Raw genomic sequence first — 23,260 nt, forward strand, 5'->3', positions numbered from 1 at the left:
GACACATCCAAGTCAGCTCGGGCGAGTGCAGCAGATAAATATACGCAGTCTATACGTCCCATGGTCTGATAGGTTGTAATGTAAAGGAGTTCTGGTTATGAAGGGATTTATTACTGTATCAAATCATATAAAGGAGGGAATAGAACGCGCTAAGAGGTCCGCTGGGATTCAAAAAGATGAATGTCAATGTCACAGTCAATGCGCATGCTGAACCTTCCAGTTTCCAATCAGATTATATGTATGTTGGTTTGGTTTTTTTTCACAAGGGGTAATAAGTAATAAAATCCACAGCACTTACAGCCCAGGCATTGTGGATGAGTTTTAAGAAATTTGATCCACATGCTGCAGAGAAAATTCACATTGTAATTTATTTGGGCTGCGGATTTTGCACCATGGATCTTTCTCATTCAAATGAGGCGTGAAATACACCGCAAATCTGCAGAAAAGTCGGCAACATTTGATGTGGATTTTGGTGCAGATTCAGTACAGATTTTCTTCTGCAAAGTATTCACAATGTGTGAACATAAAGCACAATAAAGTAACTGCAACAGAAAATTACACGTGCATTCACACTGGTAGAGGTCCTGAAGCTGGGACCCCTCAAAGAGATCGTCCCTAATCTTCCTTATGCAGCAAACAGTCCTTTGATAGAGAATGGAGGCCAAAAAAAGTGACCTAAATCTGACTGGTATATGACAGCACTATGAAAAATGTAGTAGAATACACTAGTCCTTCCCCCTGGGATCCAGTTAAAAAGACCACCCCAAAAATCAAATAAATAAACAAATAGAATTTTCATGGACCTGTATTTACACGGGCGAGTGCAATATCGATACCACACTTGTGAGCCGGCAATTTTTCATGCGATTGTGATGCATTTTGCAAGAAAAAGCTGCATATGTTCTTCCAATAGTAAAAAAAAATTGAAAAATAGCATGGCGCCAGCATGAAATTCATGTATTCAATGTATATAATAAATGGAAACAATAAAAAAAATCATGATGTGAGCAGCAACATACATAAGACATAGCAACTATATAATTATGGGAAATTGCACACACATTGGACAGAACTACTACGGGTCTGAAGCTATTTTTCTTTTTGCTAGCACCTTCTTAACAAGTGGAAATCTGTGCAGGAAGTATTCGTGAACTCCATGCCAACACAGGACGGTCAACACAAATCCTCAACTGCCTGCGAGTCGCTAAGCAAACTCCACCACAACACAGACAGGTCCTCCGTCTGTTGGGGCAGAAGCTTCTCAATCTCAATCTTGATCCAAAACTATTTTTTTTAACCAAACATTTTGTTCTGAACAAGCAGACGGCAGCGGTGACCTGTGAATCCAGATCAAGAAGCACATGCATCAAAACGGTGAACTAGAAGAGGCAGAAGTCCCTCCTAGGGCGTTCTAAAAGGTAAGGATGAGATCTGCCTTCCAGCTGAGGTCAGCAGTGTTATAGGTGACGCCAAATCCTGGCTAATGTTTACATAAAGTTATGAGAGAGAAACAGGAGCACAAAAGTAACTTTATGCAACAAAGTCCGTAACATGGTGGAAATCAATTAACTCTTTAATTCCAAAAATCTTCTTTTTACCTTCATAAAGGATTTTTCCCATGCTAGACATGTATGATATATCGATTATAATTAGAGATGAGCGAGAGTACGCGCTAAGGCAAACTACTCGAGCGAGTAGTGCCTTATGAGAGTACCTGCCGGCTCGTCTCTAAAGATTCGGGTGCCAGCGGGGAGGAAAGGGGGGAAGGGGGAGGGGATCTTTCTCTCTCATAAGTAGTTTGCCTTAGCGAGTACGCTCGCTCATCTCTAATTATAATGCATGAAGAATATGGAGATACCCGAGTGAGGCGACAATCCAACTTTTATGGCATAACTCATTAGTATAATCATAATATATCTTTGATGGCAAAACCAGTACTTTCCAACTTATTTATTCACGTGGTAGTTTTCTCAGGATTTTCTTAAACCACTATGATTTGTAACCGCAACATGTGAATATGCCCTCCCCAATTTGCTCACCATTGCTGGATATGGAGGAGACTTTACTAGTCCTAAAAATGTTCAAAGTTAATTTAAGTCAGCTAAATGTTTCTATGTATTATTCACAATATGAAGAAACATAAAAGACTGACAGCGGAAAAAGCCCCCCTGGTCCATCTGGTCGGCCCTCATATTTAGTTTCTCCCTTAGGATAGTTATCGCTTATTTCCAGGCTTAAATGCGCTTAGGCCTCAGAGACGCTTGCCGTCACATTTTGCTCTACTGGCTAAACGGTTACAAAGTGTGTCCATTATAGTTACAGTACAGTTACAGCAAAAAATCTGCAGCTTTTCTTCCTCTACATGTGAGCAGAATTTGCTATAATCCCATTTTTAAAGTAAATGTTTCCGCTGTGGACAATCTGCAGCGTTCTCACAACGTGTGAACAAACCCTTCTAGTTTCTACAATTGAGGCATGCATTAGAAACCCAGGCAAAAAACACCCCGCTGACCCCCTCACACCAATTACCAAGGGTGCTGTATATTTATAGTCAACTATTAGCATCTTTTCTTGAAAAAGTTTTATGCTGGATGTCAAAAGCGGGAGCTGGAACCAAATCAGATAAGCAATGAGAAGATAGCCTCTAAATGATAGCTACGCTACATGTATGTAAAGCCCAACACCCGTCCCAGTTATACTTTATATACACACAGTCTAAGATCCTTCTGCAACTACAGAAGATCGGAGTGACAGAAGACTCAAAATGCCCCACATGAGCTTTTTCTTTTTTTCTACACACAGTACAGGAATGCACTATACTGGCACCATTCTGGGTGGAAGCATTGGCTATCATACAGAGGATATTCAGTACAGATGTTCCTGCAGATCTAAGGTCTTTTGGGGGCATCTAATAAATATGGAAGATTATATGGCCCTGGGGATGCACAGAATGTATCTGGCAAGGAAAATTACAGTTGCCCACTGGATCTAGTCATAAGGGAATAAATCACTAGAATGAAAAAGATAATTTGACTAGAAAGAGGGTTTAATGTGAAGAGGTACTGTATACTAAAATCTGCAGGACTGACACTCTGGGACTCCCTAGCAAACCTTACTGAGCGTTTACCTACTAAAAAATGGTGGGCTGTATATGCTCTAATGGTGAGATAAGGCAACCTAAATAGACAACATTATAGAGGACTACTGATGACACAGGAGATATAGTTTTACTACTATTATTGATGTGTATCAGTTGCACTTTGATGGGCGAACAAAAAGAAAAAAAAGTTGGAGAAAATTAATGGAAATGATTTTAATAAAATAAATAAATAAATAAATAAAAGGGGCCCTCCAGATGTGCAATGGAAGATAAGCGCCCTTATCCAAATAAATACCTTACCTCTATAACACATGTAAAATAAAGCATAACGTGAAGTCATTACATATGATGGCATACGAGGACATTGGGATGGGGGCCTTGCTATAGATTTTGTATCAAGAACTAAGAAGTTGCTTTCTAAACACACATAAGCACATCATCCAGAAATATTCCTTCCGGGAATACACACACTAACTGACTATATAGTCTCTTCAAGTACACATTATATTTCATTTACATAGACTATAAGGTGATACCTTGTAAAAAACAGCAGAGGGCGCTCCTACATCTTACATTACGGAGGACTGCACATTCCTGCATATGTAATTCTGAATAATATTGTAGAATTAAAGATTAAAGTATTGTCATTTATACCTGTAATTATCTGTACATACACTCGCTTGGTAAATAGTACGCTGCAATATAGAACACGGTAGCTATATTAAACAAGGTAAAGCAATAGGTCACAGGAATGATAATTTAACACTCAGAGCTAATAATTCATAGAAGCCGGGAGAGATAAAAGCCAGGACTGATCATTAATAACCTCAAGTCCTGATAATTGTGAACAAGATTCAGAAGCACAAGGATAGAGAAAATCAAAGGCTTTAGAAGGCTTGATATGAAAATGATTAATGCCCGGTTTAATAAAGAAGAGATCTGGAAGGTGAAGAATTATTTCCCAAGGAACAGATATAATCTTATTATTTCTGTAAAGAAAGCTTAAAGGGGGTTCCCAGAGTTATTAAAAAAAAAAGGATGATGATTAAGGCCCCCAGTTTTGGTCTTTAAATCCCATCAACTCTCTAATGTTAATGGGGGCTGCTCAACTTTCCCTCAACAGATGAGGTGATGAGAAAGAAGGATCCAGTCCAACTCTGGAGGTCCCTTCCAACTCTACTTTCTATGATTCTACGTTAAATATCAACACCCAACCCTTTTATTCTCTGGGATATAAACCGGTGGCAGAGTCGTCCGACTGCCACTTACCTCTCTAAACACAAGAACGCTCTGGCTCCCGAGACCCCCATCCCCCCACCATGCCTCAGCGCTCCCACTAGCCCTGTTTACAAGCTGCAGTCAGCGACCTTCCATATACACAATGACCTCTGCAGAGTCGGTGAGGGGGTACTTGCATTTTAATGCATCACAGTTTTCAAATTACCTGCTTGCTGTCAGTGAATGGAAACCACCTTTGCATCCACTAAAAATCTGCCTTGACCTAGTACATCTTACAGATGAGGTTTGCTATAGTTGTATCCAGTCCAAACAATGCTCTCCTGTCTTGATGGTTTGTTACTATGTATAAGTATAGGTAAGGTCCCGTTCATATCATGTTTGCGTTTTCTTATAACATCTTTATAGTCCAAAAATGTGTAGAATAGTCTAGTAGACTACGTTATTTCAACACGTGAAGTCCAGAAACATTTTTTTATTCCATTAAATTTTTTTTTCTTTTTTTTTTACATGGTGGCTATGAGTGACAAATGCCCCTGTATGCGAAGCTAAAAGGGGTTGTACCACCATTGCAAATTAACCCCTATCCAAAGTATAGGCGGTAACTTGCTAATCGGTTTGGGGTCTTGCCGCTCAGACTACCTCAGATCCCTAGAATAGAGGTCCCATGTCCCCAGTCCTCCTCACTGAAGGGTTACTGAACCCCAAACAGTGAGGAGGAGACTGAATGAATGGCTTGTCAGAAGGCACACTAATACTCCATTCACTTTCAATGGGACTGTGGAGATAACCATGTGGGACCCACTTGGCTATTTCCATCAGCCTCTCCAAAATGAAGGGAGCGCTGACTACACATGCTCAGCCAGCACTCCATTCACAGCGACATCACTGCGGGGGGGAGCAGCCCCCGCAGTGATCGGCAGAGCGGGTGACACAACAGTACCTTTTTGGAGATTGGCGGAGGTCTCAGTGGTGACACCCCCGCTAAACATCAACACCTTTAACAATGGAGATACGCTCCCCCAAGGGTATCAGGTGGAAATGCCAAGTCCTTCACAACACCACAATATAAAAATAGCCAATTTATTGTAATCCACAAAATTACACAAAGACAACAGAGATGCAATTTCGGAGCAGGAAGCCCCTTCCTCAGTCATAGCCTGTATGGCATTGGTTATACATATGCTATACATCATTAGCTTTTCATGACATTCATTAAACAGATTCCATTACAGCTTATGGGTGATGAATGCTTAACAGGGGCATTCATCAACCATGGAACTTAATGGCATTTCTTTTACAGATACATCAAGAAATGCTACTAAAGAGATCATGACAGATGTTAAAAAGATACCATTATAGTCTATGGGCGATGGATGGCTATGTTATGTATCCGTTTAAAGTATACTTTGCAAGCTTTTCCCGGCATAGAAGCCATGCATAAACCAAAAACCAGATGGGAACGGGGTATTAAAGGGAGACCAGTCCATGCTGCATCCATTCCTCTGGTCCCCCATTCTACTCTCCACAATATAGCCACTGCATTCTTAGACCTCCCCCATCCATTGCATTGGAGGATAGTCCGAGGCATACAACCCTGTGCTCAGATGGAACGGCTCCAGTCAGACCCCTGTGATGAGACCTACGGGGGAAGGCAGACGAGTCGGTCTATCTGGAGGCAGTAGAAGGGGACGCACCTGAGACTTCGGACTGGAGTGAATCCTCCCAGACTCCAGTCTGTTCAGCTCTGACCACTGCCTAGACTTGATACAACTGTAGCAAAGTCTCAGCTGTAAAAATAATTTCTAGCATCTGGCAGTGAATGTTCCTTTTCATAGCAAGCAGAGATCTTGGAAATTAAGAGGATTTGAAACCGTAAATTAGAAAAGTTGCAGAACATTTTTTATTATACAATGGTTAAGCTACAGTATTGTAAGTCTTCATAGTTTTATGCATTTACAGATGACATGTTCAATTTTTCCTGATTGTTCATGGACTATTAGGCCAAATTTATAGGGCAGTTAATCTATAATGAACATTTGCCAATTTACATAATTTCAGATAGGTTAAGAATGTGAATCAGCAGATATTCTTATGAATAAACCTTCACAAGTAAAAACATGTTTTATACAATTTTGCTAGTATGATCATTCAATTACTGAAATTCAAATACCGAATTCGAACTTCTCACTCCCGCCTCAAAGACTTCTCCAGAGCAGCACCGGTCCTCTGGAACGCACTACCAAAGGCTACCCGGGCAATCCAGGACTCGAAAAACTTCAGGCGTGCTCTAAAAACGCACCTCTTCAGGGAGGCATACGGCATTCCCTAAACAAACCCCTCTGTACTCCCCCCTGATAACATGCTCCCTGACCTACTGACTGCAATCCCTGCTAGCCATCATAAACCGCTCCTGCAGTCATACCGATTCTGCCGTCACACGGCTAAATGTCTGACCATTGTCTGTGTGTATAGCATCCCTCACTCTCCACCTCGCCATACCGTGCACATCTCCAGCCACTTCACCTTCTGTATCACCCCATTACTTGTAGTATATAAGCTCGTTGGAGCAGGATCCTCACCCCTACTGTTTCCATCAACTGATTACTATGTAACCGTGGTTCTGTAATTTTTGTAATTTTGTCTCTCTGTATGCCCCCTGTCTATGTAAGCGCTGCGGAATATGTTGGCGCTATACAAATAAAAATTATTATTAAATACCATGACAAAATCTGGAGTAAAAAATAATTTTTCTGACAACATAGGAGGACGACTGTGGGGTCGATAACTGGACCAATTTAGATACAAGGTAAGGGATCTGCAGAATGGTTAATAGATGCAAATGTTAAACCCAAGTCATTACACTCAGTCTGCCTTCTCTTACAGAACAATCATGTCAAGAACCCAGAAAGAGTCCAACGTTCATAAGGTGAAGATCCAGCAAACATACTGGGCGAAGGACACAACGGAAGAGAAGATGATAGAAATGGGGGCCATCCGGACAGGTAAAGTCGTGGAAGAGGAGGAATATTACGACACAGATTCATACGACCTCGCTGTCAATGAGTCCTGGCTCAGCAAAACAGGGAAAGAGTGGCAACTGATAATTGACAAGATGAAGGCAACAATGCATGAAATCAACAGTCCTATCCAGAAGACTTCTGGGATAAAAGGCAGCCCTAAGACCCCAAACTTACTAAACTTTCAAAGAAAACTCAAACACGATGTCCAGAAGGCTGATCAGAATGGGAACACAGACTGTGAAACAACATCGAGCAACTTGACTTGCTATGAACTGGTAGAAGAAAAAGAAATCGTTGCATATCTGTCCCGTATCTTACACATCGATGTTGGGTCGGACAGTGGAAAAATAGGCAACTTTTTAGAAATGGCAGGGGTCCAAAAGTATACGAGTGTCAGCAACGTCAAAGAAGAGACCTTCCAACTGAGGGACATCTACACAGCAGTCATAAAAGCAGATGGGATCTCCGCCAAGAAATCTGTGGTGATCTCTCTTGATGTGGAAATAGACAACGTGACCCAAGGATTTCAGAGGATTGAAGAGTTGGCAAATGAATTAGATCTCCAAGCTCAATATGGGTGCATGACGACTGCATTACACTCACTATGGAAGACATCTAAACCCCTATAAGCCATTTACATGGGATGATTGTCGCTGAAAATTCATTTGGACGATCGAATTTGAGCGATAATCGTGCAGTGTAAATGCGCAAAAATTGCTCACTTCTCGTTTAAAAACCAAATCGCTGGATTGCAGACTTGTCATCCTGTGTAAATGCTCACCACTTCACGTAGAAGGTGAATCGCTCAGCGAGAAGACCGCGATCCAGCGGTGATGTCTGTCAGTGTAAACGCTCTGCATAAGCGCTGACGACCTTAGCAGGGACGTCAATGCTCATGCAGGTTATCAGACTATTGCCACGTATAAAAGGGCCATTAGTAACGAGCTCATTTTTTGCCTCAAGGGCCAAGCGATTTTCACTGTTGCATTGCAAGAGCCATAACTCATTGATATAGCCATACAGGCTTGCTTTAAGTGGGACGAGTTGTATTTTTTTAATGGCCCCACTCTGGGGGTCTTATAATGTGTTGTATTACTTCAGGGTTCATACAGGTAATCTTTTAACGGCGTTCACCATGCAGTAAAAATAACATGATAACTTTCTTATCTGGAGCAGCACGATTACTGCGATATAATAATAATAATAATCTTTATTTGTATAGCACCAACTTATTCCGCAGCGCTTAATATCAAGTTTATATAGGTTTTTTCATTACTTTAGCACAATAAAACATGTTTATAAAGAAAGACAATTGCATCTGCATCCCAGCATTCTAAGATCCATAACCTTTTGAATTTTCCAGTAACAGAGCTCTATGAGGGCTTCTTTTAGGTGGGAAGAGCTGTAGTTTTTATTTTACCATTTTGAGGTACATGCGACTTTTGGATTCTTTTTTATGGAAGGGCGTTTTTTTGGAAGGCAGACAAAAGAAAAACAACAAACAAAAACAATGAGAGGAGGCGGAACGGGGTGGGGGCTAAGTTTCGTTAATTAGCTCCGCCCCTGTCCCGCCTCTCCTCATTGAAAATAGTGCACGGGGGGGGGGGGAAGAGGGGGCGGGAGCTCAGGGCACTGCTCCCAGCTCTTCCAGCCTCCTCCCCCTGCAGAGAGAGACGCCGTATATCGGCCAGCGTGAATACCCGGCCGATATACGGTCGTCTGAATGCACCCTTCATCGGTATTTTATTCTTCAAATTAAACTTTATTGAACTTTTTTAATGCCATTTTTTATTTCTTCAAGGGGACTTTAAGATGCAATCACTGGATTGCTAGGATAGTACACTGCATTACGTAGGTATTGCATTTCTCTAAGACTAGAATACCAACCTATTAGACTGAGCGGGAGGCAGGGTCTAATAGACTGAGTTACATTGTAGCCATGGAGGCCTTTGTTAGGCTGTCATCTGTCATCTGCTTAAATGTTGCAGTTGCTATTGGTTGTGACATGCAAGACATAACACAGCCAGCATCTGAGGTTTCTCTATTACTGGTGGTTAGAGCAGAAGCCTGGCTGACAGTCAGCCAATCATCACTTTAAAAAGATGTATGTGCAGGTTTGAAGTCCATTAGTGAGAGCAGTAAAAAGGCATAACAGCTGTTACTAAAGGGGTTAAAAGGATATCCTGAGCGCCATCAAGTCCCTTTTTCTCCTCTGAATTCTGGACACCTCCTCCTGAAATTTATCTAACCTCACACATGTCAAAAGTACAGGAGGAGGAGTAATGAGAAGGCAGTAGCTCAGTAGTTAACTCTGCTGCCTTGCAACACTGGGGTCCTGGGCTGGAATTTGTCCAGGGACACCGAAAAGTAGTTTAACCTTACTTGCGTCCTACATGACTGAGATATGGAAACTGGATTGCGAGCAGTCTTGGGAATCTCTGTACAGTATGGCGGGATATCTTGTCACTATATAAGCAACATAAATAAAATGAATTCTGGTTCTGTTTTGCATCTGAAGCAGATAGTTCTATAGTTCACGTGTTTTTGAGCTCTCACATTCAGAGCTCTGGAAACACTCAGGCCACTCTCACGCATGAACGCGGCAAAGTGCCGTGATTTCAAACACTGCGCTTTGCTGCAATTTACTCTCAGCCGCAGCCCCCTGCTGCTGACAGCGTGTTTTAGCGCATCCCATCGTTGTGATGGATGATGAGGTGCGCTAAATGGACAAATATAGAACAGACTCCGCTCGAAAAATTGTGTCACTGGAAAGCACATGTCTGCGAGGCCCTATTGGTTTCAATGGGAGCGTTATATGGCGATACACGCAGCATTCAAAACGCCACGTTAACAGCAGTAAAAAGCGCCTGTGTGAGTGAGGCCTTACATCAGAGCTTAGGTTAAATGCATACATGCACTACATGAGGATTTTCTGATGACCGATCTACAGTGCAGTACAGTACCAGCAAAGTAGATGACATTTTAAGAATCTCATCTACATGTTATCGATATTTTGGGTGCAAATTTTTAAATTCGCAATGCATAGGATTAAATCTGCATGCAACACATGAATTACTACTTTTGAATGTGTTGGCGAAAAGTCACAGCAGATCCACCCCATGTAGGTAAACACATTTTGAAGTTCGCCTACTTGACTCGGGTCACAGCAGGCTCTCCTTGCCTGCTGTATACTGACTGACATCTCTCTCCCTAGACACAGGGCAGGGAGAGGAGCCGTCAGCCAGCATGCTGCAGGTGGGGACAGCCTGGATAGCTTTGTTCCCGAGTCAAACATGCAAACGTCAAAGTGTGCTGCAGCACTTCAAAAAGCCCCTTACATGGGGGCACATGGGGGCACCGTGCAGATCTGTTCCAGGGTCACGGTGCCCAGAGCAGATTCCATGTGGATTTTCTATAGCAAAATCTGCATGTTGCATGGAGATATTGTAGATTTCACTCTACGCATTACAAAAAGGAAAATTGGCATGCTGAGGTTTCCAGAATCCATACCACAGGTCAACTTACACATGGAAAATATCCTGACTTGATTCACCATCCATTTCAATAATCCTATGTATAATGAAGATTTCAATATGGTTATGACTAGATAATCATTTCAGCAATTCCATACCAAAACTACAGTACTTATTATAAGATCCAATATTGCTCATGTATAAGCGATGCCTCCCATTACCCCACAGGTCCCGGGTCACCCCCAGAACAGTTAATACTATAAAAGAAAAGATTTTTATTGTATAAATTTTATCCAAATCAATAAACTGCTTTATGAGGAATCAACTGTGTAACGATCACTTGGAAAATACAACATATATTGTAGGGTGAATCCTTCTCTACTGGCTTGTAAACTAATATATGTCATTATATCCAGCGGTTGCGCACTCATCCCAGAATAGATATTGGCACATCCAGAGAAATGAGATCCAGCAGCTGAGGAAAGGCCAAGACCATCTGCAACTGCCCCCCCCCCTCGCCCAAAGACACAGGATGTCCGTTCGCACTACATTCCTCATATACTGTCAGGCCCACCATACGTTTCAATAAAAATAACATTGTACACCATTTTAAAGGGAATGTGTTATCAGAAAATGTATAAATCAATGCATTTTAAGGATTTTTTGTGATTTTTTTTTACATTTGACACCATGATCTATACTTAAAAAAATTTAAAAAAATTGGAAAATCCTGCAGTTCTCACATTGACCACTAGGCCTCTTAATAGTCTGACACTTCCTGTTCTGCAGAGAAAACTTTTCAGCAGTCATCCTATTATCATCATAGGCAGATTTACAGTGAAAGATGACATCTATGTCTAGATAACACAGAATCCACCATTCACTATAGCTGATGGTCACAGCTCCCCTGCTTCCCCTCCCTGCACAATATAATCTCTGCACGTCACAAAAGTATACCTAGAACAGTCTCCCATAAAAGTCAATAGTTTAACCATCAGAATTACAAGTTATCCCCCAAACTACAGGATAGATAACTTGTCGATTGGTGGTAGTCTCATCAGTGAGACCCCCACCGATCCTGTGAAAGGGGGTTTCCTGCCCCACCTCCTCCTCCTCACTGCAGGTTTACAGAATCCTTCATAGAGAGAAGAACATTGAATGAAGTGTCAGTCATGCAAATGCGCTGTTGCTCCATTCATTTTCAACAGGACTGCCAGACATAGCCGAGCGGCAAGTGCTCAAGTACTTCCATCAGCCCCATTTAAATTAATGGAGCTGCAGCCACGCATGCACAGCCCGGTCTCCATTCAATGTGACATCACTGGGAGAAGCATACCCACAGTGACAATAGGAGAGACACAGGAACCCTTTTTCTCGGAATTGGCGGGGGTCTGGGTGATAAGGACCTAAACAATCAACAAGTTAGCCCTTATTTTGTCGACAGGGGACAACTGGTCATTCTGGTGCAACCCCTTTCATTACTGTGAGAATTCAAATAAAGTACTAATCAGTAATGTATACTCTGCACCACTCTGTTTGCCGGTACCCTCGTGCCACTTTCCCACAGCCAAGAAACGCGCACGCGATTTGTGCGTTGCGAGTTATGAATATGAAAAATTGCTGCGTGTCCTATCTTTTCACATTCCTCGGATTGATTGCCCATTGTGGTCATTGGTACAGTAAAAAAAAAATTGCACACCATGCGATGTGAATGCAAGTGCGGTAGGAGGATATCCGTAAAAAAAAAAAATTAGGGAAAAACTTGACGATCCTCCGATGAGCATATACGTAAAACGGTAAAACACTCTACCGCTGTGCGAGCCGGTGGCGAGCAGGCATACTAAGTCTGCCTTTTTAAAAATTCCCTGCTCTGTTGCCTGGTAACATTTATTACACGCTCATAGAGAACAATATGGCTCTATCACCCGTAATATGCGGTAAAATAGAACATGCTGCGCTCTTTTTTTTACACGCAATAAAAAAACGCTAGTGAGAAGATCAATGAAAAATCAACATACTTTCATTGGACTCCATTCACCATGTAATATGCTGTGAAATGACACTCACATGAGCCACCCCTTGTGCCACTTCCTCAAGGCTTTTAGTTAAGATGGATCTATGCTGACTATCCGCACATGCTCAGTAGTGAAGCGCCTCCTCGTCACTTGAGGCGATGACAGAGGTCTTCAGTGTGGCAAAGCATTAAAGTCTTGATTTTCAACCCCATGAGCATGGCATAATGTTTTCAATCACCACACCATGCAGATTGGACCCATATACTGATGCGGTTTAGACGGAAATGTTCATTAAAGCTACTGTGATGGAACGATTTTTTAAAAATTTCAGCGAAGTGACGGAAATATCACAGCAAAACTACCAACGCGCTTTCATCAGCCTAGATTCATTTTGGCACTTGAAAGAAGTCTCGTACCGGTTGCTACGGATCAATGCAAATTTTGTAGCACAATGTTAATTGTTATAGTCCTTTGACTTGCATTATCACTGTATAGCTGGAGGTGACAAAAATAAATGTAGAGGTTTTCAAACGACAAAAAAATATTTGTATTCATTGATTTATAGCTGAACCCCCTCCCCCCCCCCAAAAAATAAAAAACCTGCATGTTTGCATAGCTAGGATAAGCCAATATACTCTGAGCCCCCTGGACCTGCAGCAGAATGCATTACGAGTTACGACGCATGCACACCAATTCCATAAATCCAAAGTCTTTTCACCTCTACTGCAATATAGCAAATCTGGTGTTGTCTCCAGTCGTTGGACATTTGGAAACTAATCTGTTCCCAGTGAGAGCTGTGACAGTGACCGGGGCTCTGTGGTAATCTCTAATGATTGTCTCAGCTAGGATTAGTGCGACATAACTAAACCCCACTGAACATGCAAGGCTCGCTGGAGCCGAGATCATTCAGCCAGCAGATTATCATCGTTTAGGCCGAATAAAGAGATAATCCCCATTTTTAATCCAGATTTCTGTAGTGGTAGATGGACGGCAGCAGCGCTCTCCCAGGTGCGATCACTTAACTAGCTGAGAGGAGGCGTGAGAAACCCATGCTTCGACGACGGCCACCAAAAGTGACAACTCCGGGTCAAGTTGGGGATATCATCATGCCTTATATTACATTTTAAACAATGGGGAAGTATTAACTTGTCTTATAACTTGTTTTATATTGCATTGTTAAATTGCACCATGTTCAATTTCCCTAGTTCTTCTGTCCATTTTCTTGCGTAGGTTTTTCTAATGACTTCAATGATTGCAAAGCTTGTATATGTCCTATTCACAAGTGGGAAGAGAACAAAATCTGTATTATTACAGCATGTATCCACGTAAGGTTTTTAATAAAGAACCAGTAAAGAAACAAGGTCAAGCAATGAGAATTGTTGTTTTCTTGTTGTTTGACATTGCTTTTGACCAGTTCTTAATTAAATACCTTACATGGACACATGGCAAATGGCAATGTGGACACATGCTGTAGTGTGGCTGAGTAATAATTGGTTTATCGCGGAGAATTGCTGCAAATCGCAGCATGCCGCGATTTTTAGATGCAAGCGATTTTCCGCTTCTGTACATCGGGCTGTGCTTTCCATAGTTATCCTATAGAAAGTGTGTCATGTGTGCTCCGCATGAGATTTATCGTTGCGGATCACGCTATGACACATCGCCCGTGGACAGCCAGTCTAATACTCAACGAATGTAGAAGAATAAAACAATATAAAAGAGTGCAGGGCCATAAATATAATGGATTGAGAGGGCGCAGTCGCACCCGGGCCCTAGAAAGCTATGGGGCTCACAGGGTCTCTCTTTCTCAGAGGAGGAGACCAGTACTACAAATGCAGTATTACAGTTGGGGGCTCTGTTACACACTTGGCATTGGGGCCCAGTAGTTTTAAGTTGCACATTGGGGCCAGTAGCAGCTAATCTGCGGCTATATGTGGTCTCTTTACAGCCCCTTATAAAGGACATATTTTCCCCAAAGGTCCATTCAGACTGGTATATTTTCAGTCTACGTGCCATTTCACAGACAGCACAGAGATCCATAATATCCTATTAAGCTATACACGTGGCCGATTTTTGGTCCCTGTGAAAAAGAAAAACACTGCAAGTTTTATTCTTGCCTATTGTATAGTCTTACAAGCTCTGGATTGGAGCACAGGTGTAGTACCCGAGCCAGTCACGGGAGAGTAGTCAATATAGCCAGGAGTCGTTATCGGGAAGTCACGGTATGCAGTACAATGGGATGAGACGGAAGCGTAGTCAAATGGAAACCAGCGGTCAGCAGCAGGGGGTATCAGCACAATTGCAGATGAGCAGGAGGAAAAGGATCAAGGTGGTGGAGCACAATAATTACACACAGGGATTCTCAGGGCTAGGCTTGTATAGGAAGTGCAAATCAAGAACAGGGTCAGAACCAGGATAGCCTGGATAGCCTAGCGGAGAATGCTGCTGACAAGAACGCAAGAGGTCATGGGTTCGAGCCCTCACACTTAAAGGGGTTGTCCCGCGAAACAAAGTTGGGGTATACACTTCTGTATGGCCATATTAATGCACTTTGTAATGTACATTGTGCATTAATTATGAGCCCTACAGAAGTTATTCACTTACCTGTTCCGTTGCTAGCGTCCTCGTCTAATTTTCAGCGTCTAATCGCCCGATTAGACGCGCTTGCGCAGTCCGGTCTTCTCCGTGTTGAATGGGGCTGCTCGTGCTGGAGAGCTGCTCCTCGTAGCTCCGCCCCATCACGTGTGCCAATTCCAGCCAATCAGGAGGCTGGAATCGGCAATGGACCGCACAGAAGACCTGCGGTCCACCGAGGGTGAAGATCCCGGCGGCCATCTTCGCAAGTTAAGTAAGAAGTCACCGGAGCGTGGGGATTCGGGTAAGTACTATCCGGTTTTTTTTTTCAACACATGCATCGGGTTTGTCTCGCGCCGAACGGGGGGGCTATTGAAAAAAAACAAAACCCGTTTCGGCGCGGGACAACCCCTTTAATTTCTGCCTACAAACAAGTAAACCTGATGTCCCACCAAATGAAAAATTTGTGCATTGTTTTATAAGAGTAGATGATCAGTGCTGGATCACCAGAATCTCAATAATTCATGCAAACGTGTTATTGCCATCCATCTAGATTTCCAGCGCTGGACAAGCAGAGCATCACTGACTCATGAAACAGAGCGGGTAATTAGACGGCGAGGTTTTGACTGTGGGTTATTAGACCAATTAGTCACTGCTTAGAAAAGATGTGAATGCTGGTCTGCAAATCCACAATATGCCATGGAAGAGTTGAAAGGAAATTTTTCAAGCACAAAAATATTTATTAAGCAGTGAATCAGAGGAAAGACCGTAAAATCTCAATTTTAACAATTACACAGCGCAACAAAAACTGTCTCCAGATGAAAACAAAAGCACATAGAGGTACGGAAGGGTCCTAAGGACTGCTAAAGGTACCATGTAACTGTTCTGTACAATTAGAGGGTTTGCAGACCCATAATATGCCCTGGTGTATGGCCCCATCTGGAAACTGAGCACTCATGATAGACAGCAAGCAATGCACAGGTCTACAGTTAGGGCCAGAAATATTTGGACAGTAACACAATTTTCGCGAGTTGGGCTCTGCATGCCACCGCATTGGATTTGAAATGAAGCCTCTACAACAGAATTCAAGTGCAGATTGTAATGTTTAATTTAAAGGGTTGAACAAAAATATCTGATAGAAAATGTAGGAATTGTACACATTTCTTTACAAACACTCCACATTTTAGGAGCTCAAAAGTAATTGGACAAATAAACATAACCCAAACAAAATATTTTTTTTTCAATATTTTGTTGCGAATCCTTTGGAGGCAATCACTGCCTTAAGTCTGGAACCCATGGACATCACCAAACGCTGGGTTTCCTCCTTCTTAATGCTTTGCCAGGCCTTTGCAGCCGCAGCCTTCAGGTCTTGCTTGTTTGTGGGTCTTTCCGTCTGAAGTCTGGATTTGAGCAAGTGAAATGCATGCTCAATTGGGTTAAGATCTGGTGATTGACTTGGCCATTGCAGAATGTTCCACTTTTTTGCACTCATGAACTCCTGGGTAGCTTTGGCTGTATGCTTGGGGTCATTGTCCATCTGTACTGTGAAGCGCCGTCCGATCAACTTTGCAGCATTTGGCTGAATCTGGGCTGAAAGTATATCCCGGTACACTTCAGAATTCATCCGGCTACTCTTGTCTGCTGTTATGTCATCAATAAACACAAGTGACCCAGTGCCATTGAAAGCCATGCATGCCCATGCCATCACGTTGCCTCCACCATGTTTTACAGAGGATGTGGTGTGCCTTGGATCATGTGCCGTTCCCTTTCTTCTCCAAACTTTTTTCTTCCCATCATTCTGGTACAGGTTGATCTTTGTCTCATCTGTCCATAGAATACTTTTCCAGAACTGGGCTGGCTTCTTGAGGTGTTTTTCGGCAAATTTAACTCTGGCCTGTCTATTTTTGGAATTGATGAATGGTTTGCATCTAGATGTGAACCCTTTGTATTTACTTTCATGGAGTCTTCTCTTTACTGTTGGCTTAGAGACAGATACACCTACTTTCCTGAGAGTGTTCTGGACTTCAGTTGATGTTGTGAACGGGTTCTTCTTCACCAAAGAAAGTATGTGGCGATCATCCATCACCGTTGTCTTCCGTGGACGCCCAGGCCTTTTTGAGTTCCCAAGCTCACCAGTGAATTCCTTTTTTCTCAGAATGTACCCGACTGTTGATTTTGCTACTCCAAGCATGTCTGCTATCTCTCTGATGGATTTTTTCTTTTTTTTCAGCCTCAGGATGTTCTGCTTCACCTCAATTGAGAGTTCCTTTGACCGCATGTTGTCTGGTCACAGCAACAGCTTCCAAATTCAAAACCACACACCTGGAATCAACCCCAGACCTTTTAACTACTTAATTGATTACAGGTTAATGAGGGAGACGCCTTCTGAGTTAATTGCAGCCCTTAGAGTCCATTGTCCAATTACTTTTGGTCCCTTGAAAAAGAGGAGGCTATGCATTACAGAGCTATGATTCCTAAACCCTTTCTCCGATTTGGATGTGGAAACTCTCATATTGCAGCTGGGAGTGTGCACTTTCAGCCCATATTATATATATAATTGTATTTCTGAACATGTTTTTGTAAACAGCTAAAATAACAAAACTTGTGTCACTGTCCAAATATTTCTGGCCCTAACTGTATATAATTGAAGAGAAATATCGTAAGTTATCTGCAATTACAGCATATAGACACACATAATGTACACTTGTACCCGGCAGTAGTAAAGTGACTTATCAAGTACCCTGCAGATACTTTTTGTAATTTGCACGCACATTTTGCTTGTGCATTTAAAAAAATTAAAAGGAAGAGGGCATGCTCTTTTTTCTTTTTTTTGTATTTGCACATCAAAGAACCATAGAAGTCAACGCATAAAAGGTTGGTATATAAAAAGAGAATGCTTGTTCGGGCTGAGAATGTGTGTAAGTGGGTAAGTAACAGGTCAGTGATAGAAAGCGGAGAGGGATTATTAATGGTACATACTCTGATTGGGTCACCGTTACTAGTGGGATACAACAGGGGGCAGTATTGGAGAAGTCACCGTTATTAGTGAGGTACCACAGGGGGCAGTATTGAGCCCTATTCTTTTTAGTACATTTATTAATGACCTGGAAGGATTACACAGTAAAATATGAATATTTGCAGATGATACAAAACTTTGTGAAGTAATTAACACGAGAGGCTAGAAGAGGATCTGGATAGGTTGGGGGCTTGTGTAGAAAAGTAGCAAATTAGGTTGAACACTGACAGATGTACGGTTATGCACATGGGCAGAGGAAATACATGTCCCCATTACAAACTAAGGGCTCATTCACATAAGGGTGCTTTTTACGCTCTAATAGCATCGAAAAAATAAAATAAAATACATATCGCATAATGCTCAGGAGAAAATAGCGTGAACGGGTGATTTCCAGCTATTAAGTCTCGAGCTTAATTAGCAGTGAAATCGGGAGCTGCGTGGTGCGTGTTATCCAGCTTCCATAGAAGTCTATGGAAACTCCCACACATCACGCACCAAAGTTAGGTCAGGTCCCATCTTTTCTCGCAGCACGGACCTTAGATGCGAGATTTGCACACGCATGTTCTATTTTTGTTAGGTGCAAGCTTTTTGCGCATCTAAAATTCCTTCATGTGAACGTTTCCATTGAAAACCAGTTGTTCGGTTAGACGCAATCTTTTCAGGCGCCTATACTGCGCTAAAACCACGCTCATGTGAATGAGCCCTAAATGGAAAACCACGGGGCAAAACTAACAGAGAAAAAGGACTTGGGGATTTTAGGTAACTAAGCTTAAAGGGGTTGTCTTGCGGCAAACCTCAAAATTTTACCTTACCCCATTCCCCCTGTCACCCCGGTTTTTAAGCCGCTTGCTACTCACCGATCCGACGAAATAAGGACTTTAAAAAATCTTCTCCCAAAGATGGCCGCCGGTTCTTTCCCAGGGATGCACTGCTGTTTTCTCCCATGGTGCACCGCGGGTCTTCTCCCATGGTGCACCATGGGCTCTGTGCGTTCCATTGCCGATTCCAGCCTCCTGATTGGCTGGAATCGGCACACGTAACGGGGCGGAGCTACGATGACGATGCGGTGACCAGCTCTCCGGCGCGAGCGGCCCCATTCACCAGGCAGAAGACCGCACAGCGCAAGCGCGTCTAAAAAAGCAAGAAGACATCAGAATTAGACGGATCCATGGAGACGAGGACGCTAGCAACGGAGCAGGTAAGTGAATAACTTCTGTATGGCTCATATTTAATGCACGATGTATATTACAAAGTGCATTAATATGGCCATACAGAAGTGTATAACCCCACTTGCTACCGCGGGACAACCCCTTTAAGTGGAGCAACCAATGTCAGGCAGCCGCTACCAAGGCAAATAGGATCATGGGGGGCATCAAAGGAGGTCTAGGAACATGACGATAACATTGTTCTTCCTCTTCACAAGGCACTCGTCAAACCACACATGGAATATTGTGTGCAGTTTTAGGCACCGATACTCTAGAAGGACATATCAGAGCTTGAGCGGGTTCGAGGGCAGCAACTAAAGTAATAAATGGAACAGGCGGACTACAATACCCAGAGAGGTTATCAAAATTGGGGTTAGTTTAGAAACAAGACAGCTGAGGGGCAACCTAATAACTACGCATAAATATATATCATGGGTCAATACAGATATCTCTCCTACAATTTTCACCAGACGACCGATTGCGACTTGAGCCCGATATTCTCAGTCCATGTGCGGTGCGATGTGTGGGACACCGCAGGTTACATGTCCCATTCTCTGGTTAAACTCACAAAATTAAGATATGCAGAGATTTTTCGAACTTGGACCATCAGTCTGAGTGAAAGGTCTCATGTGAATAAACCCATTCAAATGAATAGGTTAATTCTACATGCAAATTCTTGGTCTCGGACAAGGATAGACCTCGCATGGGAATATCGGCTTTATGAATACAGTGTTAGGCAGCATTCAGCTTCTAGGGCACAACTCGCATTGGATAGCACACAGATACCTCATCTGTGTTCTGTCCAATGTACATGTGAGTGGAAATTGCATGTCTTACTCTGATCTGTAAATTGGACCAGAACAGGATAAACTGCAATTTATCTACAAGGACCAATGGTTCTTAAAAAAAAATGCTGGTTTGAAAAGCCCCACTGATTTTAATGGGTCCAACTTCTGTCTGAGGTTACTCATTTACAAACTCAGACAGAACTCGTATCTAAAAATGTGTATAGGGCCTTTAAGAGGCTTTCGGGACTGAACGATTGATAACCTATCCTCAGGATAGGTCATTAATGGTTGCCTGGCAGGGGTCTGTAGCTTGGAATCCATGGTGGTCAGCTATTATCCGGCTCAGTGTGGATGAAGGCTGAAGCTGATGATCACTGGCGATGATTACTAGTTTTCGGTAAAATGCTTTTAAGTGTAGTAAAAATATTACTATGAAAGTAACGAAAAAGAAAAAGTGAATACAAAAATTAATTCAGTTTCTCAACCGAGTCCACCTAACACTGATTTAAAGGAGATGTCTCGAGGAAGCAGTTAATTTTTTTTTTTGCCCAGTCCCCCCCATTAAACACACATTACTAAGCCCCCCTGTAAATGACATTTCTAGCTGGTTCGTACTTACCGTTCCAGCGTTTCAGCAAGTTATAAAAGTTTCCTCAAGATGGCCGCCGGCTCTTTCCCAGTCGCTCGCTGCAGCCCGACGTGCGCGCTCCCGAGACGCCGCCAGCTGTGTCTCCATGGCAACCGGACGCATCGCAGCCGCCGACCAGACGCCCCGCAGCCGCCGACCAGACAGCAGGTAACCGGCGCTAGCCCCCGGCTCCCCAGCGCTAGTTCCCCCGGCGCAGCGACAGCCCCCCCCATCGCAGCGACAGCCCCCCCCATCGCAGCGACAGCCCCCCCGGCCTAGCGCTAGCTCCCCCGGCGCAGCGACAGCCCCCCCGGCCTAGCGCTAGCTCCCCCGGCGCAGCGACAGCCCCCCCGGCCTAGCGCTAGCTCCCCCGGCCTAGCGACAGCCCCCCCGGCCTAGCGACAGCCCCCCCCATCGCAGCGACAGCCCCCCCGGCCTAGCGCTAGCTCCCCCAGCGCAGCGGCAGCCCCCCCGGCCTAGCGACAGCCCCCCCGGCGCAGCCCGGCGCAGCGGCAGCCCCCCCGGCCTAGCGACAGCCCCCCCGGCGCAGCCCGGCGCAGCGGCAGCCCCCCCCGGCGCAGCCCGGCGCAGCGGCAGCCCCCCCCCGACCCATCACTTACCTGGGAGGCTTCTCGGGGCTGCTGGGCTGGGCTGGTCTTCTCCGCTGGGCAGCTCCAGTTTCTGCACCTTCCTCTAACAGAGGATGGTGCAGAATGGCCGCTTCAGCGCGCTCCCGAGCAGTGACAGCTCGTCTGCGCATGCGTAGAAGAGCTGTAGCGGGGAGCACACTGAAGCGGCTCGTGCTGAATGGAGAAGACCGGACTGCGCAAGCGCGTCTAAAAAAGCAAGCTGCCAGCGAATTTAGACGGAACCATGGAGACGAGGACGCTAGCAATGGAGCAGGTAAGCGGAATAACTTCTGTATGGCTCATATTTAATGCACAATGTACATTACAAAGTGCATTAATATGGCCATACGGAAGTGTATAACCCCACTTGGTTTCGCGAGACCACCCCTTTAAGCAAGTTGCTGAGCCATCATGAGAAGCAATGGTAATATTCTCATAAGAGACACAGGAATAACGATGGTAAAATATTAACATGCATGGTGATAGAGGAATGAACACTGACATTGTCCAGGAGAATGTAGTGTGTACAAACAATAATAAAATCAAAGCACAATCGTTAACAATTAGTGATGAGCAAGCATACTCGCTAAGGGCAATTGCTCTTCCCCTCTCCCCCCCCCCCCCCCCGCTGACTGCCGCTACTCACCGCTCCCCCGCACCGGCCCCTGAACCTTTTGTCTCGAGCAAGGGTGATCAATAAGTGGAACAGGTTACCATGGGAGGTGGGGAGTTCTCATTCAATGGCAGTGTTCAAACAAAGGCTGTACAAATATCTGTCTGGGATGATTTGGTGATCCTGCACTGAGCAGGGTATTGGACCAGATGACCCTGGAGGTCCCTTTCAACTCTACCATTCTATGATTCTATGAAATGTAGCCGACAATGTAAAGCAATTCTCTGCAGTTATGAGTTTAGACAGCAACAAGAACATAAGCAGAAAGAAGTGCTAGACTAAATATTTATAATGAGGTTTGTGATAAGATTGACAGAACTCATATAAAAACATAGTATCTGTAACCAGAGTTGAGACTCCCTGACTGTGCACCACTCAGATTTGCACAACAGGGGCATAGATAGGAATGCATTCACCTGCAGTTTGTGATCTGGTGCACAAGTTTCATACTGATCAGACTTTGGCTCTACTTGCATCAGTCACACTGCAGACCCCAGCAGCTGCATCACTTTTCCCTTTCACTTGCAACTCAAGACAAGAAAAAAAAAAAGTTGTGCTGTGCATAAATCAATTCAGGTCACACAAGTAGTCCTATTCAGGAAATGTATAGGAGGAAGTAATGAAAATATGAACACTTTAAGAGGTTCTACGCAACACTTGGTCGCCCACAAGCGGTTGTAAAATTGCAGCACTACTGTATTGTTACAGTAAGGCCGCCTGCACACGAGCATTCCGGATTCCACTAGCGGATTTTCACGCGCGTATGGTACCTAAATGTGCTTGCGGATAGGTGCGGAATGCGTGAAAAATCACGCGCGGATATACGCGGATGTGTTGCGGAAAAAAACGCGCAGAAAAATCCGGAAGACACCCTTATTGTAAACCCAACCCCTAGAGAACTGC

The 23,260-nt window shown here is 43.7% G+C and overlaps 2 protein-coding genes across 7 annotated transcripts in view; one reads left to right on the forward strand and one right to left on the reverse strand.

Moving 5' to 3' along the window:
• The window catches only part of RALGPS1 (Ral GEF with PH domain and SH3 binding motif 1), a 429,351-nt gene that overhangs the window by 335,784 nt on the left and 70,307 nt on the right, over positions 1-23,260 (reverse strand). The gene's annotated exons all lie outside the window — the stretch shown is intronic.
• LOC136580119 (uncharacterized) lies at positions 1,205-8,951 on the forward strand. 2 transcript variants are annotated; one of them, XM_066580401.1, is made up of 3 exons: positions 1,205-1,418; positions 7,102-7,145; positions 7,223-8,951. In XM_066580401.1, the coding sequence occupies exon 3, from the start codon at positions 7,230-7,232 to the stop codon at positions 7,986-7,988; it is 759 nt and encodes a 252-aa protein (XP_066436498.1). In that variant the 5' UTR covers positions 1,205-1,418; positions 7,102-7,145; positions 7,223-7,229; the 3' UTR covers positions 7,989-8,951. The 2 variants fall into 2 exon arrangements, with proteins under 2 accessions (XP_066436498.1, XP_066436497.1); XM_066580400.1 differs by lacking the exon at positions 7,102-7,145.

Source organism: Eleutherodactylus coqui, chromosome 10 (assembly GCF_035609145.1).
Source record: "Eleutherodactylus coqui strain aEleCoq1 chromosome 10, aEleCoq1.hap1, whole genome shotgun sequence".
NCBI lineage: Eukaryota > Metazoa > Chordata > Amphibia > Anura > Eleutherodactylidae > Eleutherodactylus > Eleutherodactylus coqui.

Bases quoted from the DNA above. Each gene is read 5' to 3' on its own strand.
- LOC136580119 (XM_066580401.1), top strand. From the start codon at position 7,230: ATGTCAAGAACCCAGAAAGAGTCCAACGTTCATAAGGTGAAGATCCAG.